The sequence below is a fragment of the Meleagris gallopavo genome, chromosome 4, assembly GCF_905368555.1.
Source record: "Meleagris gallopavo chromosome 4, MGAL_WU_HG_1.1, whole genome shotgun sequence".
Lineage (NCBI taxonomy): Eukaryota > Metazoa > Chordata > Aves > Galliformes > Phasianidae > Meleagris > Meleagris gallopavo.
The window spans coordinates 25,790,636-25,816,258 of NC_139407.1; the positions used below are offsets into that span (position 1 = coordinate 25,790,636).

Genomic DNA, 25,623 nt, shown 5'->3' on the forward strand with positions numbered 1-25,623 from the left:
GCACTTCTGAAGATGAAAAAAAAATAAATTAAAATTGCTAAAAAGCTTAGCCAGAAACTCATGGGTAATGAACAAAATAGAAAAAAAACCAACCTCGAAGCACAAACAGACTTAAAAAAGAGAACTTAAGAAAAATAAAAGCAGAAGAGTAAAAGTGTTCAGAATTACTGAACAAACGAAAGAAAAATTGAGGTCAACAACGCAGTGAGAACAGATTAAAATCAATCTTGCTATGTCTTCAAAACGAAAACAGATATTAATTTTGACCATTAACAAAACAGTTAATTTATGACAATTACAGGATCAAAAGCAGAACAAGTGGTAGAAGTAAGAGCATGGACACTACCCGTCTTGAGGTAGTAGACAAATGGTAATGCATTAACATAAAGTTCCACTACAACATATAGCAAGTTATTAATTAAACTTAAGATGATGAGAATCCACTTGAAAAGCAAAATAAAAGTACAAAGTGAGGAACATGGAAGAAGTACATACTCTCAGAAGTACAAAGATGTGTAAAGAAATCACAAATGTAATGAAACCAGAAACTGGGGTGGTATAGGGTCAAAGAACAAATTATTAATTTAACAAATCAAAACAGTAAGGTTCTGGCACAACCTTTAAAGAATTCCCTGGGAACCAGGGAAGGAACTGAAAGGCTTGAGAAGTTCACAGAAGGAAGGCATGACATTGTTTACAAATCCAAGCAACAATATTCGTTCATCCTAAGTCCCTTACTCCTCAAGATCTGCTTATTGCTACAGAAATACTCTGGGAAAGATGACAATAATAAAGAACCAAAATACCAAACCTCTGAGGAGGCAGTCAGTGCAGTGCAGCTGTGCCAGAAAACAAGGAGACAGTTGTACTAGACACTGTTTCTAAACACATGATGGTGTAGTGGAAGGGCTAGCAAGTAGCGACATACCATTTCTGTATCAAGAAGAAGCCTGATCCAGTGCTTGTCTTATAAGAATTAAGAGAAGAAGAGCAAAGACTAGCCAGACTTGCATTAAATTTCTGCAGTTTCTATTGCCAATGACAACTCCATGGATTATTTTTGTTCCTGCACTGTATGCAGTATTGCATACTGTACTGTTTCTGGCGACACAAAACCAAAAGAGCAGCTCAAGCATAATGACCTAACTTTTGTATAACTTTTGATCAGCATTTACTGCTGGTAAATATGCAGAGAGATAATACATGGTGGCTGAAAACTATGCATTTATGAAATTGAGTATTTCTGGGAGACGTCAAGTACCAATATATTCTATTTACAGTTGAGCATTTTTGGGTAAGAGGGCCTCAGGTGATTATCACATTGCATTGCCTGCATCACAGTTACTCAGAGTGGTCCAGCTGCTGCAACATAAAATGCTCCCAACAAGTCCCAATAAGACCAGTTATCTGAACAACATATCCTCCTGTCTGGAAAGCTTGGCTCAAAGCTGATGGCTCCACTGCTCAGTTATACTGGCTGCAACACCTACCCAGCATACTTCGTATTCCATGGGGCTGCTATGCCCTGATCCTCACAGAAACAGGGCACTTACCTGTGGGCAGTCCTTTTCCCCTCAGCCTCTCCCGAATTGCCTGACTCCTGTCTGGCTGCAATTTTTTATCTCCATTGCAAGAAAGTTGATCCATCTGCAAAACAGGCAACAGCACAAAGTCAGGAAAAAGCCAGCTGGATTCAGCATAACTGTACTTCAGGATTGCATTTGAGACCATTATGGTCATCACTGGCTGACCAAGCCAGATCAGTCCCTCACACTGACCTCAGATGCCCTTTTCACATCTGCTGACAAAAATAAGATGAGCAGAAAAGGAGAACATTTGCTAAGCAAAAAGGGGCATTAAGAATCTAAAGGTGAATGACTCATTCTTCTCCCTGGTTGGTTCTACAGCTTGTGGCCTGATTTAAAGTTAGGTTCTTTATTTTAATAGCTTTAGTGATAAAGGCCTTGTAGGTCTTTGTTTTATTCCATCCCAGAACAGACCCAGTTAGCAATGTGGACCATGAAATCAGATACTGTGATGAAGAGCACTAGGCTGACAGACATAACCTCAGAGTCCAGCCAGTGCTTTGTGGAGCTCAGGCTCAGCGCTGCTTCTAGAGGCCAGTCATAAACAGCTTCTGCTGACTATTACACAAACACAGAGACCTATCACCTCATGCAGAAACTTCCAAACTAGACGTACAAAGAATCTATGTAATCATTAAATAACAACAGATATTTTTAAATGAGAGTACTCTGAGGTCAAACACTTTTCTTGTAATCACAGTACTGTGCATCTAGACGCTTGTTTTTTTTACATTTACATAATCTCTCTGACATAGAAGTGTTCCAACAGGATAAAACAGAATAAAACCAAGACCATAATGGCATATAATTCCACTAAAAACATACTGCTTGGCATTTGTTGGAATTATAAACAGAGCACAAGGAAAATAAGTACTGAGAAAAGAACAATCTTAGTAATACCGACAACACAAGGCCTTTGGCTGTTTTCAGAGCCTGAAATTATGTGGCTATTCCATAAGTATGTTGTGATGGTTCAGATGAAGGGAGATGCCTCTGTCAGGAACAGTAACTTTGCAGGACGACTACATGCAGCGCGTTTCACTCTTAAAACAGCCCAATGCATTTGTTATCATTTGACAATAAATTCCCCTAAAATAATCATATCCCCAGGGGTGAGGAGACATGCAGGAGAATTGCCACACTGATAACTCAGTCCTTCTCCTCATTAATCAGTGCCCCTCCAAAAGTCAAGCACACATTTAAAAAAGAAAATCCACAGTGATCATTTTAGCAGCATTTTAAATAGTGACAGGTCTAGTGCTCTCCCGAGACAATATGTTTTTCCCTACTTTTCTTCCAGTGAATAACCATTTCAGAAAAGTATCTTTCTCAGAAACAGCAGCTGTGAATCTATATTCCAGAAAGAATTGTTGACTGCACAAACTGGTAAGTGGAGAAAGAAACAATTACTCCTGAGATTTTAAAATTTTTCTCCTTTCAGCATTCTCTCTTATCAGAACTGCAGCACGGTAAAACAAGAGGAAAAATGACCATAGAGTGACTCTGATTTAGCATCTTCCCTCTCTTCCTGCCCATCTCCCTTAATCTTCGAATGCTTATGAACACTTACCCCAGACAGACTTCCCAAGACCAGTCTGACTAACTGCTTCACATATGAAAAAGATGGGGCACAGTTACTGTTCCTGATGTGAGCACTGCAGGCATCCAGAACGGTCCGTACAGATACTCGGGCATAAATGACATCTTCACACATGCCAAGGAGGATGCTGTTGAGATGATCTCCAAGTTTGATAGGCTAATGACAAACAAAAATGGACAGGAGAATTAGTTTCAACAGCAACTTGCAGCACACATGGAAACAAAAGACATTTAACATGATAAAAGGACTATTCATGAGATTTATCGCCAACGTTAAATGAATGCCAATGTTAAAGTCACCATCCAGGTTTGGAGAAAATTAATTGTTTTTGTTGTTCTTCAACATTATGCCAGTCACAATCATAAAAATTAAATCCTCACTGCAATACTTTTTTAAGCCTCTGTCCACTGCTCTACTGTTCTCTAATTCCACATTTCAATATTCTGTGCCAGCTGGGCTAGCATTTCTAAAGTCCAGTGACACCACCAAAAATCATCAACAAAGAAGTAAGGACTAAAGCAGCAACAACGCTGCTGAAGGAAGCAAAACTCTGTAGTTTGAGGACAATGCCCACAAGACTGAGAACAATCTAGGTTAAATTCTTCTCTCCATGCAGTTAACCCAGCAGTGTCAGTGCAATTTGATTCCACAGGGTATGCAACAGTCAGTGTTAACACCTCTTCTCAGATGCCACAAGCACTTGAGACTTCAGCTTTCTAATCTGCAACTTGTCCCAGGTGGGGTGGTCACCTCACAGGCACAGACTCTGTCATCTGCTTTTTGACAAAAAGCATTTGGAGATAGCACCTGCCTCAAGATATTCTCTGCTTTGCTTAATACTGTCCCTTTCACTTACTACAAGACAGGACAACAAAAAAAATGTGAGAGCTCTCTAAAAGAACAGTGGGGTTTAGGGGCAGACATGGCAGATATTGCAAAGAAGTATCGCTACAACTACAACAGCACTGAATTCTCTGACTTCTGCACTCAGAGACTTCCAAATCAATAGAACTAAGTACCCAACTACCACTCCATTACCGAAAAACATTAGAGATGGAGCACTTAAACTGCCAGACAACCTTTCAAATTTCTTTCCTTACCTTTACACATAACACTCATAAATGGGACCAAACCAAAACATGAAACAGAAATACCTTAACTCCCTGAGCTGCACAACACTGCCAAATCCCTCAATAGCAGATCTGTTATTAAATGCTCTCTCTATGCAGTTCACCTGATTTTCACCCTTTATGATGCTGACTGCTGACAGCTCAGCTGGAGGGGAGGCAGCACGCAGGCAGCAGATGAATTACATGTTCCAGACTTCTTCCAAAAATGAGTGGTGGGTGTGGAAGATGACCTCTTGAGAAATAAGATTCAGCTTTAAGCAGTCTGCATCTACAGTGGCTGACAAGTCAGTAGTTACTCCCTGTTACAAACAACATATATCCCTTCTTGGCCATTGTATAATGTAGCTGCATATACTGAGTCCACGCTCACCAAAGTAACAGCAGCAGAGATCACAAGTTGCTTTACTGTGGGTAAAGCCATGTTACTTAAATATTTGTTTTTATACAGAAGTCTGAACCAAAACAAATTATTTTCTCCTTCTTCAGCAGCATTAATTACAGACTTTCAGCCTATGACACTGAAGGATAGACCAACCTAAATATATCTTCACAGAAACAAACACAAATATGGTATCAGCACCTTCTTTCTGTGTGATAACAACAATATCCTCACACATCACAGGAAATACAGAAGTATTTCAGAAGTACAGAAAATAATCCACACTCTTTGGCATCCCACGAGGAGAGCCCACTGTGTTCATTCACATGCAACAGTGGTCACACAATCCAGTCTGAAACTGTGGTATTAAACAAAATCAAATGGAACTTACTTGGCTTTGAGGAACCTCATGGTCAGCTCCCCAGAAGAGCGTCATACCAAGAGAATAAATATGGACCTGTAGTAAGACAAAAGACATCTGTCAACTCAGGAGAGCTGAACTGGAAACGCAAAGCATCTTAAAGCAGAGAAAAGAATACAGAGTCATTTTGTGCATACACTTTCTTGGCAGTTAAGTTTAGATGACTTTCAGATTTTCCTTCCCCTTTTCCATGAGTGCTGGAGAAGCAAACTCTACTGCAACAAAATGCAACAAATCTCATCAGCGTCTCTGTCTTCTTTGTTCACTTCAAACTCTCCTCTCACGTTGAAGGCAGAAGCCTGTGTAATCCATGCCAGCAGCCTCAGATGGGGCACAGACTGCAAGGCAGTACCTGAGGCACCATAATGCTTTGGTTTGAAGGCACGGCAGGCCTCAACAAGACTCAGACAGCCAGCTGCTACTGCCAAGGGATGAATGCGACTCAGAGGAGAAAATGCAAGGAATGCAAGAGTATCAAAGGTATAAAGCAGTCAATTTACTCTATCATTGATGTTGTAAGATACAAATGTCTTAATCGTTATATCTATAAACTAACAGCTAATATCAACAGCAGTGATATTAACATATGACTTTAACATATTAAGCTCATCTGGAGTTGTACTACAGCCTTCAAATGCTGCATATTTAAGACCACAAATACACACAGTCCCTATAGGTCACTGTGTCATTTATGATACAGATAAGTAACTACTAGAAAAAACTGGATTGTTTTTAGGAACATACACTACAGATGACTCTTGCTATCAGACTGATTGCAGTATATGTGCAACTTTAAATACTTGCACAGACACTGAACAGCAATTATGAGGACAATTATAAATTAAGAGTAAGTCATTGAAAGAAGTTTCCTCACCAATGAAAAGCAACACCTCTTACTTAAGTCCTAAATACATACGTTGACAAGCTCTGTCCAGGCCTAGAAACTTCATATGAAGTTTCATAAAGTCACAACTGAGTGGACAAAGGCAACAGACAGACTTTTTTTTTTGCAGCCTGTGAAACAGACATTTTCTTCATCCCATTCTAAGCCTGTAGAATTGGTGGAAAATTGTAGAAGTAGCTGAAGGTTGGACATGAGTATTGATCTCTGCATTGGAAAGTCTCCGTGTATAGAAAACAAAATGTATTCTCAAAGACTCAGAAAAAGGATATAGAAATGATTTCCTGTTTAGGCCAGACTGCTTAAAAAGCAGTAAAACAACTGTCACCACTGCACTGCGCAGACATGTAGCCCCAAACACATGTAAGAGGCATGTTCAGATTTCTCTTGTAAAATAGGAAATGTTTCCTTATAATGTATTCCAAAGAGCAATACACAGCCTTGAAACAGGGTAAGAAAGTAATTACTAAACAAAAGTAGAAGCAACATCATACTAATCTTAAATTCAATGCATTTTATTCATATAATGTTGAAAATCAACATACTCTGAGAAGCTCCAATCCTAGACTTCTGCCACTTCAATCCCACGGTCTCTCTCCAGTTACTTGCAAGCTACTACTGCATATAAAACAAAAATGTATCCACTACATACCACCCAGGAATACATGTCTTCAGTTTAAAGTAATGTCACACACATTAAATCCAGCAACTCTCTCCTATTTCATGCACCCTAACTTCAAAACTAGATGAATAGACACATTGCTGCTAGACTGGTGTTTGGCACATCCCTTGACAGCCATAGCATAGGTGAGATAGTCAGAGGTATGTAGGGAGATAGGAAATCCCAAAGCGGTCTGTTCACAAAGATATCACTGACTGAGCTTTGTACAGCACAGCATCAGGCTCCTTACATGAGAAAATGCAGGCAAGAAAACGGAGGCAAAAACCATCTATGAAAAAATGTGTTGCAAATAAATAAATCAGTAACAAAAAACCACCATGAATTCTATTAATCTCAAACGATCAGTAAACAAGAGGTGATTTTGCTCAGTAATACTGAACAAGAACAGATATTTAAAATACTCTGTTTCTCCACAAGACAACCTTTGATTGAAGATGAATCTCTTAGAAATTAAAGCAGTCATTCAAAACATTTTACTTTATCTTTGTTTTAAAATAATTCCAATAATTTTCACGATCTAGAAACCAATGCCAAATTCACTTCACAAAATCATCTTTCACTATAACTTCAGCTATATTGTATTGCAGTTGCATCAAATTTGATTTATATTCAATTTGACTGAGTGTCCTAGATTAATCAGAAGTGTATTCATTGCCTGACCACTGTGCTGTCTGATAGTTAGCATATACCGTTCCATTGAGCTAACAAGTGAGGTCACAGCTGCAGAGCTGAAAGCTATCCTCCCACTGTCTTGTCAGAGAGCAGGAGAAATAGGAAAACACAAAGCCCAACTCCCAGGCCAGACCTATTTCAGATCCAAAGAGGAAAACACTCAGATTTCCATTAAATGACTTTAGCAAACCATAGAAGTAGGGGAAAAAAAAAAAAAAAGTTTAAATATGTTTGAAGCTAACGCAAAGCAAGACCTAAGAACCATGAAGTCAGCTCATCTGGAGAAAAACAAACACTATACACTCCAACACATAGTTTAATACTGATGTAAAGGGAAACAACTAGTAAAAAGAAGCATGTGCAAGTAAGTTATTGAATGGCCCTGATGCCTTCAAACAATGCCGTAATATTACAAGGTTCTTCACACAAAACACTGGGAAGAAACAAAAAGATAATTATTTACAGTTCTGCTTTTATGCAAGGAGAAAAACTCGCTTAGTTTGGCCAGGTTATTCTCTGAGTAAGGAGTTTTGCCATTGTTTTACTGTTATTAGAGTGCTTTACCAGTATAACTTCAGTCAAGTTTTTGTGCCAAATTCACTTCTTTTCTTATTTCAGGCAGTTTTCTTCTTTCACATAAGTAAACAAATACATCCAAAAGGATGGGTATCGTGGAAGAACTACACACAAACTACTATCCTACACAGTTCTCACCTCAGGGGTTACAGACAAGCATCACAGTCACTCCTGTCCTTGGCATGCTATCCAATGTAACCTTAACACAACACTACTGTACACTGTTGCCACCATGAAAACATGGTATCCTTAAATCAAGAGAAGAATCTCCCTTATTTGACTGCAGGATGAATAATGTAACATCTAACAACTTAGACTGTGGCTGTCCTTAGCTGCACCCAGCCCCAAATGTCGCACTGGGAGCACCACTCTGTGATTCATCTGACAAGTGTTAAATGAGAACAAGAATGGCAGCAGCAACACTTTTCTCAAATGTTTTTATATCATCCCACTGTATCCCAACAGTTCAGAACGTGCAGAAATTTAGTAGATTTTGTGAATCAAGTTAGTTCATCCTAAACACAAAGTCTGAAGCTTCAATCACACAGTAAAGGGTTCTGTTTAGTTAATAGGTGACTCTGAGTAATTTGGTTATGTAAAGTCACAGTTGTTTCCCAGTGGAAACATCATCACAATAGCTGCAGCCTGGAGTCTCATTTCCAGCAAGCAAAGTTGCGCTGCTGTCACGAAATAAACTTACACTGCTGTAACCAGAGATTAATCAGCACTGTGTATGTGCAGAATGCCAATGTTTGGTCACTGCTTATTGATATGTTCTGTGCCCATGTTTACAACCTACAGAGGTCCCTCTGGTGATTTTTTCCCTCGAGATTAAGAAACGTCACAAAATGGCTTTTAATATTAGATGTTCTGAATGAATACTGGCATGAAGCAAAGAATGCCATCAGTCCTGAATTTCACAAATGTGCCATTCAGAAACTTGCTTCTGATGTTTTTAAAGGCCTGTTTTGTATGTTAACCTCCCAGCTTACACTAGAGACAAAATTACTATCCTCAACAATGTTGTCTCTCCTGAAGCAAGATAAATAATTCCAATACTATGACTGCAGAATTTGGCAGCTGTGTTCTACTTTACTGAATCTGATCCTGGCATTCATTTCAGTGTTATTTTTACTTTTCTTTTAAAACTTTCAACTTAGGTTGCTAGCTGCCTGGTTTTGTCATAGTTCAAGTAATATACATTATTATGCCATTACATTTTACTATGTTGCAGAGAAAGAGCTTGTAACTGAGAATGCAGTGATTTCATCTGATATAGTTGTGAAAAAAAAACAAAAACAACTACATATAAGATTTAGGGAAAAGCAGAAGTAGCACAGTAGCACATACCATGTATTCTATAGACATAAACACGTTTTGATAGTCCTTATGCCAACACCAGCTTCCTTGGATGTAAGAGCAGAGTGCTGCTCTTTCTGGAGAAATGTTGTCAAACCTCATGCTTGTTCCCAGCTTAAAACAACGCTAGCTTTGGCTCCTATTCTTCCCTTAGGGTTACTGATCTCGAGAAGCCAAGAAGATGAGAATAGAGCTCAGCTTCCTTTTACTCCAACCTCTAAATATCTTTGACAAGGACAAAGCAGAGCTTTACCATTTGCAACAAATGGTTGTTAGGCAAACATCTGAGAAGCGACAGTCATCGTGACTATCTGTATCAACGAGCTGGAGAAGATTTCATACACAAACATTACCTACCTGATCATCAACCCTGGAGGAAGAAAAGAAAAGGAAGGTGGAAAGGAACAATTCTACACGCAACTGATGAGTATTTTTAATAATTAAAATAAAATTTCTGAGATGAGCAAAAGTATTTGATTTTTTGAAGTCTTGGCATGCTTGAGTAATTGTTTTGCTTACCTCTTACATGCTGTTTGCCTTTGAAAGAAATTGTTGATGTTACTTTTAGGAAAATAGGTGAAATGTTGCTTCCCATTAGCTAGATAGGCAGTGTAGAAATCACGTAGCCACCGCTCAAGCATGGCTGTTAGTAGAACACATGCAGATCTGCACACAGACACTTATTCCTACAGGCACAATACAGCCACAATCTCTACCCCACTTACATGTACAAAGAAAAAAGCAGAAGGGTCCCTCCCCTTTCCCAAAAGAAATCAATGAAACACACAGATAAAGAATTCTGCAGACAAAAAGGTCCTTTTAAAGACAGCAATCCACAGTGGAAGAGACACAGTACCTTCTCAACATCTGAGAGAGATGACAGGGACTGGTTCTGCAGAACCTCGGGTGCTGTGAATGCTCGCAGGTCTTGGTGGGAAACATTGTCATCAGTAAATGACACACTGCCAGATGGAAGCAAGAGGAGAGACCATGGAGAAATGATGAATCCCAGAGCAGCAGGATCAGCTGTGTTTGAAAGAAGGAAAAAAAAATATTTGCAGATTAACATACAATTGTTTTGTGTCATTCCTTGATGTAATTTTATTTGCTCAAACACATATTCAATATCAATATACTTCCCTTTTCACCTATGGTACTGCATAACCACTATAATAATCTTTTTTTTTTTTTTTTTTTTTTTTTTTTTTTTAAGTTGACAATTTTGTCTCAGTATTCATACCCTCAAGGTCATGCTCACAGATCTCCTATCTCCAGGTTATTTCATCTCTGAAACACCAAAAATGATCAAACACTATAGGAGCCATGTCATGAAGGCCAACTCCAAAGCAGGAATGGAATTAATTGCTTTCCTAACAGTACTGGTGTAGCAGCAATGACCTGGATAGAGAAGATCAGGTTAGCAGAGCAAAGGAAGATTCTGTATTAGACTGGCTGGGCCAAACAGAAACGTTTTGGAGAGCTTCAGTTTTATCTAGTTCAAAGCAAGAAATAATTTCACTACTGAAAAGAAATAAAATTCTAGTCAGCAGTGGAAGAAAGCAAAGAACTAACCCGAACCGTTCTCTAGGATTCTCCTTCCAAACTTTAGTTTGAAATAGCAAAACAAGCGCTGAAATCAGAGAACCAAACTAGCTAATCAAACTTTCCTTTTCCACTTTCTTAAGTTGAAATTCTTTTTTCTACATCTCATAGCAAAACAGCTTCATTTCATCAAAGGAGGTACAAGCTTTTATGTCAGTAAAAATACAAAGTGAACCTTTTCCAAGGGCACTAATTTCTACTACATGATTTACCAAAGAGCTGAGGAAACATTCAAAGGACTTAGAAGTCTTTCTCCTCTACATCATAAGCACCAGCTACAGAATGATCATTTCTCTCCTCATCATCACCACAAACAACATTTTCCACTCTCCTATCAGTTTAGGATGTTCCCATAGTGCTGGTGCCCAGGCTGTGGAACTATCTTGTAATCTAGAATATTTCTAATCTCCTAGCAAATGTATTGAATTACTGCATAGAGGTATCAGATGTAAAAGGATCTACTGAGTAATTCCTTCCATTTCTTCAACTCCCCTTCCTCTCAAAGCAGCTAAGAAACTGCTTTAAGGCTTCCCTCATTCTATGATGTGGGAAGCAGGACTGTGTAATTAACTGGTGAGTACAATTATCCAGAAAAGCGTTCAATTCAAACTCATGAAAGCTCAGCAAGTATCCCTTCCTACCAGTGCATGCAGAGGAATTCATTCAGTAGAGAAGACAACACATACATTGTTGTCAAACCCTGAGCACAATTTCTCCTTGAAAGGAAAGAGAGACCAGGTTAGAAATCATTCTAAAATGGGCAGATCCTACAGACCGCTTCCATTTATTATTTCAAGTTTAAGCTCCCTTGAACCTGCAAAAACTTGCTCTTCTCACTTCAAAATGTTTCTTCTTCATGAGCTTTTATTTTCCTGAGAGTTATTATAGTTTACAATTAAACAGAGAAGTTCACATTCAACAGTAATTTTAACAAACAAACAAAAACACTCAAGTGATAAGTCAAAGCCAAAAAAGCATATATATATGTACACACACATTATATATAAAAATATTTTTAAAAGTTTCTTATGGTTTTCCTAATTCATTTTAAAATGCCAGTGTGTTATGCTACTAGCCAGTATGAAAAGCTTCAGATTCACAGCATAGAAATGCTTTCTCCCCGCTCTTCGTGAAACACAGGGTGGCTCAATGGTTTCTTGCTGCCTCAAGGAAACATACTTTGCTATTCTTGCTTTGTCCTCTGGATCCCAAACAGATCAGTAATTACTGCAGAAGGTATCTCTGATCACGGTGGCTAAATCAATTCAAGCTCTAGTACAGAACTGCTGAGCTCCCCATAGAGATCAGCACAGTTTGTCACAGACAACAACAACCACATGCACGCTCCAAACAAAAGCACCCTAAAAATCCAAATACGGAACCCTACTTGATAATCTCTCTCTTCTTGTAAAGATCAAATAAATTTGAGCAAGAGAAGAAAATGTAAACTTCATGCAGACATTAATAACCAACTCTTAGACTGCAGTGCATGCATCACTTCTTCCTGCAGGGCAATCCGACTGACTGACCCCTGGCTACAAAATGATTTAAGCCTAGCATCATTTGCAACAGCCTACACAAAACATCTGCTTGATATAGAAGTAAAAATAATCCATTTTGTCCAAGGTGATGGTTTCACTGCAATGTATAACAAGACACATCACAAGAATTAAATAAGACCATCTCTCCATTCACCTTCTCTCACTATGGCAAGCTTCCAAAGTTGGAGTTCAGCCTCACAATATGAGACCGTCTCTAATACTTAAAATTATAAACAAGATGAGCTGAAGAAAACTCACTGAGCAATTACCTGAAACATCAGATATGGCAAAAGTAGAAGTCACTACAGCCAACTGATTTAGACAACAACATTATCTGCCTCTCCCAGCCCCAAAGACATTTTGCACTGTAACTCTAACCCCACTTCCTCCAAAACAAACAGAACAACTGTTATTCACTATTATGGCAGTACACAGAGATGGTAAACTGAAGAAATATAGAGGTGGAGAGACCCTCCCATTAGGCATTACATTCTTAATTATTACATTATGTTGCAAAGCACTTCTAGAAAGAAAACATTAGCTGGTCATCAGCTTCCCAAAGTAACACTGCAACCAGCTACTGGATTTTGACCAGCTGTGTGTTGATACAAAAATAAACACTGAAAAATATTTTAAGGTTTCTGCTTAACAGCTCCAACTTGAGTAAAGATGAGGCTTTATCCTTAATGATTTGTACCATGAAGACTTTAAATAACTCTGAACACTTTATATTCTGAAGCGTATTACGGAAACCAGAGATTATGAGAATGGAAATGTGATTTAGTTTTAACAATATTAAAAAACAACCCATTTAGCCTGAAGTCCTGCAAATACTGGTTTACTTTAACTCACGCTTTTCTGCCCTGTAGATGGAAAGGTTGAATTTAATGACCCATGTAAAATACTTCCATCTACGTTGTACAGTCTGCATGATTTGAAGCTATGGATGGTGAACATAGTTAAGAGTAGAAAAGGGGTTGATTTTGCCAAGATTCTTCTGTTGGCACTTTCCTAGTTTCATCTTTTAGTACCTTTTAACCAGTATATTGGATCAGACTGCCTACATCATAATCTTCAACCTATGTTTACAAAGGATGAGAATAAAATAATTAATCCTCTTTTTACTTCCTTGAGGCATCCATAACAAATCAAAGCTCCTACTATGCAAATTTATCCTAAGAATAATATTTTCAAGTAACTCTATTCTTCCATCTCACTGCTTGTGCCATGGAAAAAATCACCAAATTGTTTGAATTGGAAGGGACCCTTAAAGGCCATCTAGTACAACCCCCTACAGTGAACAGGGACACCTACAGCTACATCAGGTGCTCATCTCCTCTTTTAGTCTTTCAGAAGAATTTTTCAGAGTCATAAGGGAAATCTATTCCTCAGAATAATGGAGAAAACAACAAAGAGAAACTCAGACCCTCTTTCAGAAGCACTGGAATTCAGGCTACAACTCCTGGTCAGTTGTATGTCCAGGAAACTTTCAGCTGTGCTGGAGATGCCAGCCCTGAGTTAACTCTGTAAGTATGCAGCATGGTAACAAAACCCTTGTGAGAGCACAGCTTATCATCAATGCCAAGACACAAATAAATAGTGTGGTCTTACTTAGAAGGAGAGACTGAATTGGTTTTGAGTGCAATAAAATCTGGAAGATTATTCAACTAAATAGCATTTGCCAAACAAATTGAAGACTTTGAAAACAGTCTTTTAAACAGTTTAACAGCACACAAGTAGCCAAAACAAAAGAACCCAAACAATATTATAAGAAATAATGCAGTTGTTTAAAATTGATCAGAGTTACAATATTGATGGCTGGTAATTCTGAATTCCTAAGCTATTTAAACAATTCAAGGTCCTTTAACTGTGTTTTCTCTCAACTTTTTCTCCCTTAGGTTGCAGCCATTAGCAAAAGTAGTAGGAAATGACATAAAGTAGAAAAAGCAATCTACTCAAACATGCCAGCAATGGGTGGCTGGAAAATGTGGATTTCTCCCACTCTTACTGTATTTTTCCTCCAATCAACAAGAATAACCCACCCCATCTCCTCTTCCCCAACCAAACAGCTACCAGGACTCACCATTAGTTTCCACCAACATCTTTCACTTTGGCTCCTTGCCTTTCATTACACTCACCCAAGCTAAGTGCATGCAACTGGGTGACTCAACAAGGTTTACAGGTGCTTGAAAAAACATCACTGTCTTTCTTCGCATGCACTTTCAGATAGTATAATTTTTCTTCAGAGAAACAATTCTCCATTTACATTTTTGTAAAGTGACTGTATCTACCCAGCCAGCTCTCCTATTAGCAGAACTGTTTTCTCCCCTTCTCTTTCTCCTGTACTGAGTACATTGTTTGATTTGAACCACATGGTGCAACTACTTCCAGAACTCATAAAGCATGCTAGCACAGGAGTGGCTAAAGCAACAAAATCTTTCCCACTTTCAAGCTCTGATAAGCTTTCCCCATTTCAACCTATTTAACGAGAAGAAAGCCTGGTTTTTTTACTGAGTGCCAAGAGCACAGCATGCTCCTAACACCTATGTGCTCATAGCCGAGATACTGCACTTCAAAGACCTCTTACTCTGCCTTCACAAGATTCAGCATGTCTGACACAGCTGATTCACCTTCTAAACAACAAAATAGTTAGTGAAGATAATTAAACAGATGTAAGAGAAGGGCAGGTCTGGTATCAGCCTTTTCAAATCACTAGATTCATTTAAACTTCACAACTGCAATCAGGAGCACTGGATTATCTTTCTCCTCCATTTAACAGCTTATAGCTTACTGACATGACAACTACCAGCCTTGATCTTCTACACCAGTGATTAGCAACTGAGCATTTCCATCCTACCTTTCACTGCTTATAATTGATTGAAATCAATTTGTACAGTATTTTAATGGGCTCAACAATTGTTAGAATTGTAAATACAAATAACCATAAAAATATGCACATTTATTGATCAATCATTGAATTAGATATGGTATAACTTGTGACTAAAAAGGGAAGACATGGAATTTCATTATGTACTTGTATTTGGTGCTTTGATGAATAAGTAGACAGACTCACTAAGACACATAACACTTACAAGTCAAGTCATCACATCTTTAACAGAAGCTTGTCTAAAATATTTTTCCCTTATTTCCTGAAACCAATTTTAATTAACAACAGAAGGATACTTTCTCAGTTGGTATGACTGCAAGAATTCTCAACTTCAAACAAGCAGAGAAGGCTATCAAAATTTGACCAGGATTTCACAAATATATAAATGGTCTCTTAGGCTGATTCCTCTATGTCTGTGTAGCTGCTGGGCTGATGTGGGGAAGCTGCAAATAGATGACAATGTAAGCAATGACAATTTCCAATGCCATTTAATCCTAATTTCAAATTAGTTAGGCTGTAGTTCTGAATTCTGCTTTTTTCTTTTTTTTCTTTGGGGGGTGGGAGGGGAAGGTATTACTTTGTTTTGCTTTTTAAACTGAGGAAACTTAATATAGAAAATACTCACCAAGATTAGATTTTGTTACAGAACAAGATGTTTCAGGGAATCCAGAGCTACACAAAGAGTGAGAGAAGAGCATCACATCTCTGAGACTGACTAGAGCCAAATGTGGAGAACGTACCTCAGCCAGGAGTGGCTGTACACGTCTGAACAACTCTGGAAATAGGACCACTGAGGCAAATCTGTCAAGCTGTATGTCATGACTGAAAATTAATTGAGACAAACAGGACTCCTCTAGGATTCCCTGTATACTACAGGCTCTCCAGAAAGAGCAAATGAAATTGAGACAGACAAGAAAGCTCATGGGAACCTCTGCATTCTTTATTCCATCAGCTTCACAACACATTCTTACAAGCCAGCACAGAAAGTGATATTCAAGATGACCAAAAAAGATGTCTAGATTTTTTTCCTTAGAGAAGCCAAATCTTCATTAAAGACTAGTTATCTGCATCTTGCTGGGAGGAATTAAACTGCCTTTGTCAACCACTGTTACACTGTAAAGCTCTTTCATTTGAGTGCCTTTTAAAGTGCACTTTACCACAGGGCTATATTCCAGGTTAATTAATAGCATGCGACTGAAAACAGTTTGCTGAACTAGCAGAACAGCTCAGTAAAACACTCTCATATCCAAAAAGAGAGAGATTCTTCTGGCACTGATTTTATCTAAAGTTGTGTTTTGGTATTCACTGATAGGAAGTGAGACCAGAAACAACTTCCATCTCAGCCAGTCTTGACTGGCAGACACTGCCCTACCTTAAAAGCATACAGCAGGAGTCCTGGGGCAGCTTTGTTTTCTGTGCTCTCATCTTTCTACACTGTTCCTCCAAAGGAGGGATGCACTGTGTTCTCACTCTCATCTTGCTGGCAGTCTTCACTGTAATTATAACTCTCTTCTGCACTGCTAGGAAAGGGTGAGCTCCTGTTTCTAGTGAAGACTTCATTCTTGCAAAACACTCACTCTAGTCTACGGTTTTTAAGCAGTTTCACTGTTACATACTTATGGTACAGGCTTCTTTCAGTGTTGAAGTGTCCAGCTCTGTCATCATTCAAGATATCTCTTAAGTTATATGTAGTTCTTCACGCTCACTGTCTTAAAACAAATAAATAAATCGTTCTCCAATTCTCTTTTAGAGATATCAAAGAGACAGGAAAGAAGATTCCTCTTCTTGCAATACGAGGAGCAGAGAGAGTTGGTCAAATAGCAACAATAAAGTGAATCTTCCTAATAGGGAATATTTCTCACTCCATGTGGACTGCTGCTAGCACAAGGCAGAAATTCAATTTGTATACAGCACCTAAAATTACCCATAATTTACATTCAAAAAAAGTATTTCAGAAAAGCTGATAACATTTCCTGATCAAAAAATTAAGACAATCTTGATCAAAAATCTAATTCTTTATCGAAGTTTCTGCTCACATCTGTCTTCTTTTGATTCTTGTGAACACATCTAGAGGTAATGTCATATATAAGACAGATCTGGCATTTGCAAAGACACTCAGTTTGTCTAAAGCATATCTTAAAAACAAAGCACACACAAAAAAACAAAACAACTGCAATGTTTAACCATAAGCAAAATCCATGCAAAAAATACAACAGAATTTTCCCTCAATAATGAAAACATGTCCCTTGCATAGCAATAAGGCAGAATGATGACAATAACAGATGTTTTCAAAGTGAGAGCTTCTGATTTTTCCTGAATAAACTTGTATAAGCACACATATGCATGCCTAGATACAGGCAGATGACATATCTCCATTAATTTTTTCAAATGCTGGACATACAGTGGAAATGCAGCCTCTATCCAAGCCCAGATTAAAGGTGACACCAATGTCCAAAGCTTGACATCAGTTTTTATTGTTATTAAAAAAAAAAAAAAAGTGGGGGGGTATGCAGAGGCTGAAGGGTGTGCAGGTTATAAAAATGAAGGAAAACATGAGGGAAAGGAGGGAGAAGAAGGGCACCAGACTTAGATCTAATGCTAGGACAGAACTACTAGCAGCACAGCAGATAAGATTCTCAGCTTACAGTCTTCCTTGGGGTCAGTGGGGAGAGATTTACTGACACCACTTGAAAATATCTGAAAATAGAACAGGCAATCACATACCTCTCAGTACCTAGAAATGTATCGATAAATGCATTCTAGGCAGTGATTGCCAGCCCTCTGATCAAGTTTTTTTTCAGTGGCTTGCTTTTTTCTAACTCAGGACTGAATCACTTCAGAGCAGCCTGAGCATGACTGCACTACACTGTACTACACTTGATTTTGCGACCACAGAATCACAGAATAGCCAGGGTTGGAAGGGACCTGAAGGATCGTGAATCTCCAATCCCCTGCCACATGAAGGGCCACCAAGCTCCACATTTAATACTAGACCAGACTGCCCAGGGCCCCATCCAATCTGGCCCTGAAAACCTTCAGGGGCAGGGCATCCACGACCTCTCTGGACAGCCTGTTCCAGCACCTCACCACTCTCTCTGTAAAGAATTTCCCCCTGACATCTAACCTAAATCTCCCTCCCTCAACTTAAAACCATTCCCTCTTGTCCTGCAGTTACCAACCCTTTCAAAGAGTTGATTCCCCTCCTGTTTTCAGACTCCCCTTAGGTATTGAAAGGCTGCAATGAGGTTACCCCGCAGACTTCTTTTCTCCCGACTGAATAAGCCCAGCTCCCTCAGCCTGTCTTCATAGGGGAGGTGCTCCAGTCCCCTGTTCATCTTCGTGGCTCTCCTCTGGACCCTCTCCAACAGCTCTCTGTCTTTCTTGTACTGGGGGCTCCAGATCTGGACAGTATTCCGGATGGGGCCTCACAAGAGCCGAGTAGAGGGGGACAACCACCTCTCTGTCCTTGCTGGTCACCCCTCTTTTGTTGGAGCCCAGGATACCATTTGCCTTCTGAGTCGCAAGGGCACACTGCTGGCTCATGTTAAGTTTTTCATCTATCAAGACCCCCAGGTCCATCTCCGCAGGGCTGCTCTCAAGGACCGCTCCTTCCAGTCTGTATGGATGCCTAGGATTCCTCTGATGCAAGTGCAAAACTCTACACTTTGCCGTGTTGAACCTCATCAGGTTCACCCACGCCCACCACCTTTCCAGCCTGTCAAGGTCCTTCTGAATGGCATCCCTTCCTTCCACTGTGAACCCTTCGATATCAAATTGCTCCAATCACTTCAGCCACATTTAACGCTTTGTCTGCGTTTCCATCTCCTTTCTAAATGCCTACAATAATGCAGAAAGTACATAGTAACCTCCTACCAAAGTGAAGTTGTCACCATGCAAAACCCAACGTGTTTTATGTCCCAACAGAACATGACAGAATGGCTGGAAATAGTAGCTGGGCTGAGGCACAGCTCACCTGAAAAGCAGTTTACTGAGGGGTAGGTTACTATGTGTGTTTAGAGCTGAAGAATATGGGAGTACATAACAGGAAAACATAAGCAAGATGTTTCCAGTACTGCATATATCCCTCCTTGAAAATGCTTACCCTTTCTGAAGAGCTCTTGAAGGCTCTCAGCGCTTTGATTCAAAATAGCCCATATTTCTTCTTCTTGCAGTGGCCCTCCCCGAACCTCCAGAGCCTCAGCCAGTGAAACATGCATGTTATCTGCAAAACGAGACACATCCGAGTTAAGAATATACAGCAATTACTTTCTGCAAGTCCTCTGATATTAACAGAATTCAACAGACATAGATAATATAAAATATCTACCATAAGGATAAAAAGAAAACAACACAAAATTGATCACCTGCTCTTATGATGATGAAATACCAAACATCTCTTGTTCATCACTGGCAAAAATGCATAGCTAATGGTAATGATTATGTTGAAAAATAGCATTTTGTAGCTGAGAATTTGTTGTATCCATTGGTAATATTGTGCTCTCGGTTTCTATAGTAATTCCCATGGGAGTAAATAGAGAGCATTGCTTTTGGAGCAATCGACATATATTATGGTACTGAAAATTACATATTGTTGGCTGCATTTTATTAGAGACAGTTTATTTTTCCAGCTTTTAGGTTTCATTTAATCATCGTAGCATAAGTGAAAGAAAAATAAATTAAAAACTGATTTGGAAAACTGAAGTAGAATACAACAAAGCACTCATTACTACAAACATGGTATTGTGCAAAATGGCACAAGCTGCAAATTCTCACTGAAAGGCACCTACGGAGAATTATGGTCAATTTTTTTTAATTTTATCTTTTCTTCCTGAAAACCATCTTAAAATTGCAGTGCTGGCTGCTTTGACAGACAAGAAGGGTAACACAACTGAAAGGAACTTTCTCAGTTCTGTCTCACTAATACTCATACAGAATAAGGAAACAATGCTGTGATTTCTCTCTCTACCTTTCTCTCTCTACCTTGAAGTTTGGGCTGACCCATTTATGGTCTTTTGTAACCCTGGAAGTGGTCAGAAGAAAATTATATCTGAAACTGTGCTTTCACAGACTTCAAGAGGTAATATTTCTTCTCCAGAAGAGTGGTGATGCAGTGGCACAGGCTGCCAAAGAAGGTGGTGAAATGGCTGTCCCTGGAGGCGTTCAAGAACCATGGAGATGTGGCACTGAGGGACACGGTTAGTGGGCATGGTGGGGATGCACTGGTGATTGGACTTGGTGATCTTAGAGAACTTTTCCAACCTAGCGGTTCTACAATTCTATCATTCAGTTCTCTGCAGGTACTGTCCACATTCTCCAGACTGTCTGTGAGCTTTTCACAAGAAGAAAGTTATAGGAATGACACATTTCAAAATGCTCAGTTCTTCTGAACTTGCCATCTCCTCATTTTCTAGGGTCCTCCCAAAGGGTCTGTCCCTTGGTGAATGCAGTGGCTGCTCCTGAATTTCAGGAGTGGACAATATTGGGCTTAGAAGAAGTAACACCACGGGGAACACAAAGACTTTTCTCTTGTGCTCATGGTATGCACGTGAAGTCTGTTTCCAACTTTCCACCTTTGGAATGGCAGTGTCATTCTTGGCAGTCCCTGCACTCTTCAGTGTATGAACATGACTGGCAGAAAGCACTCAGGTACACTGGGAGCTCCTCACAAGATGGAACGTCTGGGACAGCTGTGATCCCCAGGCATATCCACAGGCTATGTGACAAACTCTGTGTCAGCTGTGAAGGTAGGGATGCCATATCCAACTGAACAGCACAGCAGATTCTGCCACCCAGCCTTTGAACAGTGACATTCACACAGTGGGAAACACAACACAACACAACACAAGAAGACAGCGACCAAATTAAGAGTTGACTCTGGGGAAGCATACACACGCAGCTGAATTTCAGGTTACTCTCTCTGAGATGCAATGTACTCCTTGACCATACACAAGTGCAATTTCTGCAGGAAAGGAGTTACATCGTGGTTTTATTTGCTTCAGGACAAGCGAGTGAACTCAAGTATAAACCGTTTGTCCCAGCAAGCCCTGTGTGCAGTTTCTCACCCTCCATGCCGTTCCACCATAAGCCATATGGGCAGCACAGCTTCAAAAGAGAATGCAGCTGAGGCCAAAAGCCTCTCCCCTGCCAAACACCTCCTTTCCAAAGCCTGTTTAACTCCCAAGCACTAGTGCCAGCTCCTTCCTCTTGGGAGACGGCTCAGGCACTCCCTAGCAGACAAGCAAAGCATGCTTGGTCACCTCCCCTCCCTGCACTGCACTATGCAAGCCACAGCAATGGCCCAGCACCTACAGAGCACCACATAGCCCCACACCAAATAACACTGTCAAACTCTCATCAATCGAGTATACACTTAGTTCTCTTCCTATTACTTTAGTCTGCAAATCAACTTGCTTTTTAATTATTTATGTGTGAGCTGAGATGCTCAGAATCCTCTTTCCCCTGACCACTGACAATTTTCCCTCTGAATTTTAAATTGGAAATAGCACCTGAGAATTAGAAATGTCATGGCCTGCTCTTTCAAGATTTTACTGAACATTTGCCACCCAAAATATTAAGAAAGTATTGCTGTAATTGTGTTGATAAAGACTGTACTATTAGTCATTTTGCCAGTGAGATCCTAAAAACACAAGACTGAAAGTGAAAAGGCTGAACTGCTCCAACAACTCTGTGTGTTGGTTTTTAACAACACACGTTCTTTGCTATTTACCCTGCCTTCCAGATCAGCATTTTTCCCCACATTCCACATTCAGAACCAAAACCCCAGGTCACAAGCTGTGTTTTAACAACATGGGTTCACTGAGATGCCTGCAGCTACTTCATTCTTGCTGCGTATCTCATCAGAGCACACTGCCAAGAAATGCAGAGATCGGCTGCTCCAGTTACATGCTGTCATTTGTTACATTCACTAGAAGTAGGGAAATAAAACTCTGGAATATAAAAACACTGTTGGAGCTTCTAGATCACCACAGAAAACATGCTGGGATTCATTTTTCTCCTTTGACAAAACGAGAAACAGAGAAGAGAGGCAGCAGAAAGGCTCTGTGAGAGTCCTAAATCTGCTGTGTGGTTAACAAGAAAAAAAAAAAAAAAGACACAAAACCAAAAGAAACCCTTTCTCCATGTCAAACTTTATCTGTCTACAACAGGAACATTAATGCCCACTGCTCTATCAGTATATCTGGCCAAAAATGGCAGTTTCTGACAAGTGCTCTTCTCTTAGCAGTCAAAAAGATCCCTTTATCAACTTTTGCTTTGAAGACTCCAATGTTTGAAAGCAGAAGCACCATAAGACGTATTTCTGTCCAAAAATAAATAAACCCTCTTAAAATTTAAATGTCCAAAGTCACTCTTAGCTGCCCAAAAACACACACAAACTGCCTTGCTGAGCACTCGCTCAGTGCCTTCCAGAAGCACCCAATGCTCACAAAGCGCACTGAAACTACACTGGGGCTGCACCAAGACATTTTGGAAGCCTGGCCTCTCCTATTTCAGAGCCTGAGCACCTGGAGTCATTGCCCTGCCCTGTAATCTCAGAGTGCTGGCACCGTGCTATTTATTTATGCTGATCCACATCTCCCACCCCTGAAGACTGAGAATGTACCTATCAGTTTATCCCCAGTAACACCATTGCTGAAACTGTACTTAAGTGGGGAACCCTGGAGCCAACTCAAAAAGCTCAGGCTTTTTTTTCCAGTACCCTTTGAAACCTTATTTTCAAATCCACAGAAGTTTGTGCGTACGTCAAGTGTGGCTCCCTGTAGCTGCAGGTCCAATCTGCATAGAATCTCCACAGAATAAGGCACTGTTTGCAAATATTTAAGTCAGGCATGCAATCAGGGTAAATACATAAGCTAATCAAATCTGCTGTGCTTATGGATAATTGTTTAGAATCCAACACTCAAGATACTTACTGCACACTATTATCAAGTATTGCCTTAGAGAATAAAGAAACAAGCCCTGTGCTATGCCTGCCATTTTCATGTCTACAGATACAAATAGGAGACATAAATGGAGGAGAGCTCCACAAGGCACAGATCTTGCCCTTTTCTTTTTTTCTTCTTTTTGTTAAGTCTTTAAATAACCACTGGAAATGATGTGAATGGAAGTTGTTGAACCAAACATGCTTCTTGGTACTTCTCATTCCATCAGTCCCCCTTTCATTTGGAGACACTGGTATTAACACAATAGAACACCGTTCCTCCTCAATTCATGGAAATTTCTTCCATTCCTGTTTTCCTTTCATCTCTGTTTTGCTACTGCAGGCGACAGGATGCAATCCCAGCAACACAGTGCCATACACCTGGGCTAAACCTCACATTTTATCAAGAAAGTTCCTCTACAGTTGAATCTCCTCTTCAAACTGATGCTTTGACCTGACACCTCCTATGTAAAAGAGCAGTAATTAACTCCAATTTGCAATAACACTCGAGAAAGCTGAGGGATGCTGAACATTCCCAGAAGCATAGAAGGCTTCTAGCCCTTCTGTTCTGGCCATACAATGATGCCTTCACATATTGCCAGATGAGATGTCAGCCTTCAATCACCCTTGGATTCCAGTGTCTGGAAGACAGAGGAGTGTGACTTTACAATCCCAGCTTGCACCCCAGGGCAAGAGGTGTGCATTTTGCTGAAGAAGCGTTAGCTTTCTTCCCTGGAAAGTGGAAAGAAATCAGCAATCAGCACTGGATGGAAGGCTCAATGGAAGACATGCAGAGTTGTAGCTGGCAATACGCTCACTCCCTTTTCCCTGTTCTGCCTCTCTATCACCAGAACCAGATCAACTTGTTTATCTGAGGCTCCAGGGAAGGCAAACTAGTAAATCCAGTCCAAAATGTATATAATAATCATCATGAAAGTCATGTTTCCTAGGCAACTGGAGACTGTTCTTTTATACATCAGGGCAGCTGATGTTTCACATCTGATATTAAAATCGTATTCAGAAGAGCATACAATTATCACTACAAAGTTAGCATAATCCACGTAAATTGGGGCATGGCTCTCATATCCCTCTCTTGTTTTAATTGTCAGTGTAGCATCCCGTGGCAACTCCCTGAGTTTGCTGCTAATCAGTTCTACCTGGGAGAGGCACAGTTCCTACTGCCTTCCTCAGATGCGCAAGTTTCATTTTAATTGCTAAGTAGCAGCAGGATACCTGCGACTAACACAAACTTCATGAAGCGAAAAGCAGAAATTTCAGGGCTGCAAAAGCAGCTTGGGTTCTTAAAAGCTTAAGCTTCAACTCTCTCCTGTGGTAATAAAGCAATATCAATTGTGCTACAATAGATCAATTCTCCAGTACTGCTGGTTCAGATGCTTTTAGATATGAACCTTTCCATACTCAATAACTGAACAATCCCTCACTTTATAGCTATCCCTTCTCAGTTCTACAGCCCTTTGCAGGAAGGTAATAATGAATGTAAATGAAGACAGCACGACTGGATCAGCAGGAACCTAGGCACAGCATGCCAAGAGTATGAGTCCTCGCATTTCTTGGATGCAGCATTACAAAAAGAAAGTTCACTTCAGGAAATTTTACAGGTTGTGGGGTTTTTTTGTTTGTTTGTTTGTTTTTTACTCAAAACAATTGCTGACTTTCAGGTAAATATAAGAATACTGTGACATAACTGAGATAAAATGTTGGAAAAAAAAATATTAAAACCCACCAACTTTAGTAAGAAAGATAAAGATTAACATTTGCAGTAGCATCTGTAAATCACTATTATATTTTACAGTCTTACCAAGTATGAAGGCTCGCTCCATCATAGGTTATTCAAAACTAAATTCTATTCTAGAGTACTTGTGTCCAATCATTCCACAAATTGCTTTACAGTCAGCAAAGCAGAAATTCATTTTCCACCTATCAACAATACGGCCAACTTCTTAGTAATTTAAACTCTACATCACTGCTGTAGCCCTACGACAGGCAATCACCAGGACCTGCAGCAGAAAAAGAAGCTTGTCACCTTTCCAGACAGTTACCACTTCATGTTCTATTTCTGGGAAAAAAAACTGCTGGGCAACACAGCATAAGGAACAGAGCATTACAAGGTCGGCAGCTCGATGACACCATGGGTATCTTATCTGTGAACTCACCTGTCTGGGAATAAAGCAATTACTCACACAAGATATGACTAATTCCCATTGTGAAATTCTGCCTTTCTACCCTGAAAAACAGACAAGCCAGAACATAAGCCTACACTTCAGCTGTCAAGAACTGTATACACAAGAACAACGGCATTTTTAGGACCAATGCATAAGCTTGGAGAT

General features: G+C 39.7%; 1 protein-coding gene across 3 annotated transcripts in view; it reads right to left on the reverse strand.

Annotated features, from left to right (window-relative positions):
• Window positions 1–25,623, reverse strand: part of PTPN13 (protein tyrosine phosphatase non-receptor type 13) — a 106,968-nt gene that overhangs the window by 65,361 nt on the left and 15,984 nt on the right. For all 3 annotated transcript variants that reach the window (XM_085222530.1, XM_085222531.1, XM_085222529.1), the window contains exons 2-6: window positions 19,439–19,558; window positions 10,163–10,332; window positions 5,087–5,152; window positions 3,157–3,342; window positions 1,554–1,647 (exon numbers count right to left, since the gene is read on the reverse strand). In XM_085222530.1, coding sequence (XP_085078656.1) covers window positions 1,554–1,647; window positions 3,157–3,342; window positions 5,087–5,152; window positions 10,163–10,332; window positions 19,439–19,553 — 631 coding nt within the window. In that variant the 5' untranslated portion in view covers window positions 19,554–19,558. The remainder of the gene's footprint in view (window positions 1–1,553; window positions 1,648–3,156; window positions 3,343–5,086; window positions 5,153–10,162; window positions 10,333–19,438; window positions 19,559–25,623) is intronic.